General features: G+C 43.5%; 1 protein-coding gene across 4 annotated transcripts in view; it reads left to right on the top strand.

Annotated features, from left to right (window-relative positions):
* The first annotated feature begins 5,136 nt into the window (after positions 1 to 5,136).
* HACD4 (3-hydroxyacyl-CoA dehydratase 4) overlaps positions 5,137 to 7,462 on the top strand; it is a 37,289-nt gene continuing 34,963 nt past the window's right edge. The window contains exon 1 of one of the 4 annotated variants that reach the window (XM_073021658.1): positions 5,137 to 5,303. In XM_073021658.1, the coding sequence (XP_072877759.1) occupies positions 5,200 to 5,303 (104 nt within the window). In that variant the 5' untranslated portion in view covers positions 5,137 to 5,199. Of the gene's footprint in view, positions 5,304 to 6,084; positions 6,506 to 6,568; positions 6,645 to 7,462 lie in introns of those variants that run through there. The other 3 variants (XM_073021661.1, XM_073021659.1, XM_073021660.1) reach the window with 3 other exon arrangements.

The raw sequence follows: 7,462 nt of genomic DNA, 5'->3' as shown, positions 1-7,462 counted from the left end.
AAGAGGTTGGTCTTGAACTCCAGGGCTCAAGCAATCCTCCCACCTCAGCCTCCACAGTTGCTGGGATTACAGGCATAAGCAACAATGCCTGGCTTTCAATAACTTTGAATTTTAAATGCTTAGATCATGTCTTTTAACGTTACCTCTTCGTTTTTTAACTTTCCTTATTCAAAAATAGATTACAAAAGATGTTGCAGGGGCCAGTCATAGTGACTCATGCCTGTAATCCCAGTTACTCAGGAGGCTGAGGTGGGAGGATTGCTTGAGGCCAGGAGTTCAAGACCAGCCTGAGCAACATAGTAAGACTCGATCTCTACTAGAAAAGAAAAAAAAAGTTGCCATTTTCCTTCTTGACTCTGTGTGTATCAAACAATTACAAACTCTTAAATTCTTACAGGCTCATTCATTTAGAAAACCTCTTACCTTAGACTACCAAAAAGCAACACTGCCTTTAATAATGACCAGAATATAACACAAATGGTTTTATCTGAGATACTATAGAAGTAATCTTCTTTTGAAACTATTTATATCTGCAACCCAAATAATGTTCCCATCACCAAAAAAACCTAAACTCTAAAGAATTAGCATATAAGTTGGTTTTCTCTGAGTGATTCCTCTAAGCAGTTTATAAAGTGAGTTAACCTAAGAAAAGTCATTTTCAGTAATCATAGACAATGATGTTGAACAAGAATATATAGAAATGAAAATTTTGAATTTAAATAAAACCTGAACTACATATAACAGGAATAACAGTTTTTAAACATACTGCAGTTGGCTCTCCATATCCGGGAGTTCTGTAACTGCAGATGGAAAATACTTGGGAAAAAATACAAATTAAAAAATATATCACAACTATTTATATAACATGTACATGGTACTCAATATTATAAGTAATCTAGATTGAAAGCATATGGGAGAATGTGTGTAGGTTATATGCAATTATGTCATCTTCTATAAGGGACTTGAGAATCCTGGACTGTGGTATCTTGGAGTGGGTCAGGTAGCTTGTCCTGGAACCAATCCCCCATGGATACCAAGGGATGACCGTAATATGATTTTCTTTTTGCATTTCTTTGCATGACCTTCCTAGCCTGCCAGAATCATCCTTTTTGCCTCAGGAAATTTGGCTTGTGGTAGGAAGAATGTAAAGGAATGAAATGGGTTCATGCTGGGTTTTTACCTATCAAAGTGGGCTCTTGCAGTCCCCAGTGAAGCAATGGTTTTGAGTAAGAGGAATTTCTCAGTTCCCCCAAAGGACTTTTCTTAGGATAGCAAAGCTTAGAGAGCTGTGGACTGAGTTTTACAATAAGCCACAGGGAACAAAAACCTAGGATATGAAAATACAGGAAGACACACCTGCCTAGGGAATTAGTAGCAAGGTTTCTAGGATAGGAGGAAAGAGATTCTAAAAAAGGAAGCATGGAAAAATGGAATGTAGAATTTTAAAAAAACCATATAGAATGGAAAGATCTACATAGCAAAGCCCCTATTCCTTCTCCCCAGCTCCCTACCCCAGGACTAAACCAAAACCACAAATCAGGGCAGGGACTTAGTGAGAATAGGAGATGCCTAAGTTGCAAAATTTAAGCAGGCATCCCCTCTCGGTACTGCAAGCCTGAATGGGAGCTCCTCCTCAAAGTCTGTACCCCAGGTGCCTTGCTAGCCTCATCTACCCAGTCCTGCTACAAAAAGAGAGATGTGGTAATAGAAATATCCTAAGTCAAGAGGTGGAATCACACGCCATAGGTTTAGTGTCCTTTCTCAGGCAGATGCGGGGAATCCTGTGAACTCTTACAGGATTTGGGTAGCACCAAATTCAGGGCACAGTGTGGGAGAGAGAAGGCAGTGCCTGCACAGAAGTTTCCGAATGAACTGCCAGAGGGATGAGGAGATGCAGAGAGAATGAAGAACGAACAGAGGCCTGGAGATGGAAAAGAAGACTGTCAAAGGAAAGAGAGAAGACAGGAGGTGATGGGGGGGTCTTTAATTGGTAGTAAGTGGGCCTAGGTTACTATTAACATATTGAGTGAGGATACATCTAGTGTACAGACACCAGTGCAAGCAAGCCCCTCAAGAAGCTATCATGAACTAAAAGACAACCCAGGGGCCTATGTGTACAGGTCTGAGACCCAGTCTTCACCAACTACAGGTTGTATAAATGCCATACGCCAAGGTGCCTTGCGGGGAAGGGCAATAAATCAAAGAGTCTGCCCTGGAGGATATTGCATTTCTTTTTATTGACAAATTTTGTTTTGTATTGTTTACTTTTCCCTTGAAAAGTACAGGATGTTACATCATAAGCAATAACAAAAGTTATTCGAAACAAAAAAACCCTACATTTCTCTTTATAATGTACTTTGCCTATTTTGGAGGGTTTATTGTCTTCCAATTATTGAGTTTTGAGAGTTCTGTATATATTTGCACACCAGTTCTTTATTAGTTATGTGATTTTAAAATATTTTCTTCTGCTATATAGCTTCTTTTCACTCACTTGAAAGTGTCTTTTGAAGGCCAGAAGTAACTAAGAAATGCTTGCTTAGCTATCTAAGAAGGCTTCTAAGAAGTATCTATGAAATACCTAAGAAATCTCTGCCTAACCCAGGGTCACAAAGAGTTTTATCCTGTGTTTTCTTTGAGAATTTTTACAGCAGGGAGAGGAGTGACCTCTGAAAACTCAAGGTGCTGAAAATTTTTAAAAGAATTTCTTTTGTAGCCAGTCTGTTATTGCCATGAAATATATTTCAAGGTTTTAGCCTCCCAGTTGGTGCTCTTTGGAATGAAAACAAATTGAAGCATTTGCCCAAGGAAAACAAAATTGACATGTTCAAATAATTTTAAAATTTATTCTAAAGATTAGAATATACTAATTCGGTTATTATCGTGGACTCTGACTTTGGTACCAATGGATAACTGGAAGTTGAATATACATACTTCAGCAATGGAACTATCACTGAATGTTTTGTTTTGGTTAAAATTTTGGAAAACTCCAGAAAACTCATACTGGATTTAATTCATTCATCCAACATGTTTACCTACTATGCCAAGCACTGTACTAGGGGCTTTTATCCATTTTCATCTATATATTTTCTTATTTGATCTTTCTAATAATAATATGTGCTTTGGGCAAAAGAAACTTCATTTTTAAAGGTTAAAATTTGTCAAATTCTCACTGTTAGTGAGAGAGAAGCTTCTGAGAATCTATAATCTAGTTTAATAGTCAAGTACCTTGACAACAACAATACCCTAAGATAAATGTCATGATAGACATACGTTAGCCTCTGTGGCTCCCAGAGGGAACCTCTGGGAAGGCTTTTAAAGAATAGAATTTTGACAGGTAAATACTGGGCTTTGATAAGGGGAGGAGGTAGAATAGAAAAATTAGAGGGGAAATTTTTCACAGAGGCACATTGGCCAGAGAATGCCTGGTGTGGTCATGGAACAGCAAGTTGCTGTGATTTTTGGTAAGGGGATAGGATGGTAGGAGATGTCAGCATGTGACAGGTTTGGGGGCAAGAAGAGATATACTGTAGCAGGCAACAGGGAGTCAGCAAAGGATTTAGACCAGGAGAATGGCTACATCAGAACTGTGTTTCAAGAAATATTTTTGCCATCCTTAACTAATCGATGGCAGTCTGTGTAGAAGGAGGAAAGAGATAGGAGGCAGGGAGGCTGGGGGAGGCCATCTTGGTAATGCTGGCAGGATGTGGGCAGGACTGGGAACTGACCAGGGGAAAGGGAGAATTTCACTTTTCATCCAAAATGTTCTCTCCTAAGCTCTTTTTGTACTCTTTCCTTGGGAAATAATGTAGAATCAGCTAACTACTTGATTTGAAAGGATTTTTTTTTTAAAATTTTTTGATTGATTGGCTTGTTCTTTATTTGACAACTAAAAAGGGCCTCTTTTTGTGCAGCAGAAAGATATAACCCAAGATGCTCCAGGAAAGTCAACTGAGTTATGGTGTAAAGAAAGATGTGAGGGATGAGGGAGGCCAATTACTCCTCACCCAGGTACTGGAAAATAAAGAATGGACATAGAACACTACTGATCAGTAGGAGATCTGGAAAGGATGGGATCAATTGAATTTGATTGGATGGGGGTGCTTAATGATGACTCCCCAATTTTAAAACCAAGTGGCTAGAAAAATGGTGGTCTTTCTGTGGGAAATAACACGATGATTTAGGAAGCGAGATAGTATGCTTATTTTAAATAGGCTGAATTGGTAGACGTTCCTATTCAAAAGATAGTCAAAATGATAGGACTTTCATGAGGAAATATCCAAAAGCTATTCATAGGCCAGAGATAGTGTTCATAAAAGAAGAAAGGGCTGAAAATAATAGTCAAAAGTTGTCCACATGGAGATAAAGCCATGTGTGGTTGTCTGTGCTGAGGGATAACATGGTGACAAATAGATGGTGACTAAGGGCAGACTTTTGAGGAAATTCAGCAGGAGAAGAAGACCCATCCAGAGAGACAGAAAGGACATAAGGCAAGAGACGGAGAATATGTAGAACTTCAAGGGTAAATGGAAGACAGGCAGAATTAGTAAAATGCAGCAGACCTGTCAGTGAGCATGTGGATGCAGGGGCTGTGTTTGGTGATAAAGGATCAATTCTTCTGGGCAGGTTTTCCACCTTCTCCCTCCTGCCCCACTCCTGCCATCTGGGTCTATACTTTCTCTCTTGTTGCCTAACCTGAGCGGAGACAGCATTGATAATGGGTTAGCCACCAGTTTACCCTTTGGATCAAATGTTCTCTAAAAGCAAGGACTGTGGGACCTCATCCCGCAAGGTGATACAGGATGGGAATTCGGGGAAAAAGAAACATAATCCCTGATGGAGCAGTGTCAGGAGAGTCAAACTGTAAGGTATTATGGAACAGGAAGATGGTAGGAAATGAAAGAAGCACCTGATCATAGAAGGCAGGCAGGGAGTTATGAGAAGATTCCATTGAGAGAGAAACAGAAAGAATAAAATGTTTAATTGTATGGTAAGAGAGAGTTGTCTATGTCCCTAAACTGCAGTGAAAGTCAATGGAAAGGAGGGGATGACGATGCAGGAAGAGGCGATGGTTAACTACTGATGGAGTGATTCTGAGAAGGGACTGGTAAACACAAGGGTGGGGTTAACCTCTGACTGACCGCAGGGTATGAGAGAAGGTGCAGAGAAATGTAGAGGTGAGAGGTAGGCATAGTGAATGGAATGGACTATGAAAAAAGGAAGCCACGGCTTAATGGGAAACAAACAAGAAATCCCCCCAACCTTGAAGTTCTGATACTGCCATTTTATCAGTTGTGTGACCTGTGGTAAGTGACTTAACATTTTTTAAATGCCTCAACTTCCCTTTTGGTAAAAATGGGAGCACTAACTTCCAACTCCAAAACCAGGCGCCATTGTCCCACTTACTTGCAAGTGCCCTCTTAGATGTTTCTCTGTTTTTGTTTTAACCTTTCCTTTTCTGGGTAGAGGAGCTGGAAGATGGGCTGGATCTTATTAGCAAAGCAGGAGGTTGGGTCATCTGAGTACGGAGACAGTGACGCCATAAGCCTGAGAGATCACCAAGAGGTTTTAGCAGTGCTGGGCATAAGTTAGAGAAATTAACACAATGTGAATAAAGATTTGCAGGCACCAGTGAGGACCCAAGGGAGATTAGAGGGCAGGGAGGCCTGATAAAAGAGGAATCAGGCCCCTAGTTGAAGAAGTTTTGGGGAGGTGTGCTACAAACTTCGTTTTATTTATTTCTGAGACAGGGTCTTGCTCTGTCACCCAGGCTGGAGTGTAGTCGCCCAATCTTGGCTCATTGCAGCCTTGACCTCCCAGGCTCAAGCGATCCTCCCACCTCAGCCTCCGGAGTAGCTGGGACCACAGGCCCGCGTCACCATGCCCGAATAATTTTTGTATATTTAGTAGAGACGCGTTTTCGCTATGTTGTCCAGGCTGGTCTCGAACTCCTCGACCTCCCAGGCTCAAGCGATCTTCCCGCCTCGGCCTCCCAAAGTGCTGGGATTACAGGCATTAGCCACCGCGCCCGGAAAAAGCTTCGTGTCTGAACCTGGCTCACAGGTGGGCGTTGAGCGGAGCCCACCCCAGAATCCACATATCTCGGGAGGCTTGGGGATGGGCTTCAGCGAGTTCGGAGGCCCCGGAAATCGCCCAGATGCATTAATTTTCACAAGGCTTGCAACGGGTTCTCAATACAACGATTAGGACCCTGTAATCAGAGCTTGGTAACCCCTCCGGGAACGCGAGCCGCCTCCCAGCCTTTCGCCCTGACGCGCTCTAGCAGTGCTGCAGAAACTTCAGGAACTTCGTTTTCATCTCTTCCCCGACGCACGACCTCGGGCTTTTTCTTTTTGTAAACTGCTGAGTGTGGAGAGGCCCCGCCCTTCCGCGCCCAGCCGCGGGGCCGCCCCTGCCTCCTCCCGGTGCTCCTTCCCGGACGGCGCTGGAAGCCCTGGCGGCGGCGGCCCATGGGGCCCTTGGCGCTGCCCGCCTGGCTGCAGCCCAGGTAGGGCGCTCGGTCGAATCCCAAGGGGAGGGGGCCCGGGTGGAAGGCCTGGGGGCGGGAGCTCCCCTCTGCGGGCGGGCGGCACCGACCAGGAAGGCACAGCGCTACCGTGCCCAGGCACCCCTTGGAGCTCGTGCAGGTATTTGCTTACTTACCCCTCTTGACCACCCTAGGAAGCAGGCTCTGTTATTTTCTCCATTTTACAGATGAAGAAATGGGAAGGACAGGCTGCATGGCTACCCCTGCCCTTGTGAGCCCTCTGCCAGTACTTCCCTCCCCCACCAGGGGCCCTTCTCTTGACTTTCTCAGATGCAGAGTTGCGGGTGATTTTTAGATCTAACAGCCCTGAAAACACCTATCACACGTATGGATTTCAGGGCCCTGTTGCGGGGGGGAACAGATTCAGTCATATAGCGGTAGGGCCTGGGAGGTGTATATGTTTAACCCACAAACCAGATGATCCTGATACAAGCTGAAGGAGGATGTCCTCTTCCCAAACTCTTTAGCAGTTCCTGCCTTATGGGGGGTGTCCCCAGATAAAATCATTCAGTCTCCCAGCTTATTTTCCTTGTTTCTCGGAGGTTTTACATCTCCAAGGAGGAGTAAATCTTGACCACACTGGCAGGGCCACTCCCGTCACTCTTCTGAACACCCAGGGAACATTTCAAACAGTGCTTTTTCCTAACTCCCTCAAACCATGTATCTGTCAATCTTCTCTTAGTCATCTCCCCAGCAACTCACAACACATTGTTAAACCCAGCTTGACTTCCCTTTTCTGGTATGAGCAACTAAATTGCTTTCTATGTGTATCTGATGAAGGAAACTATCTACCCTTGCAAAATATTAATAGGCAGTGGCAAGATGTTAATACTAACCCCAATCACATAATGTGTTCAAAAGTCAGGTGTGTCCAGTTACTGAATTATCCAACATTTGGATTGCTCCCATCCCTACCCA

Source organism: Chlorocebus sabaeus, chromosome 12 (assembly GCF_047675955.1).
Source record: "Chlorocebus sabaeus isolate Y175 chromosome 12, mChlSab1.0.hap1, whole genome shotgun sequence".
Taxonomy (NCBI): Eukaryota; Metazoa; Chordata; class Mammalia; order Primates; family Cercopithecidae; genus Chlorocebus; species Chlorocebus sabaeus.
This window is presented reverse-complemented; position numbering and strand designations above follow the sequence as displayed.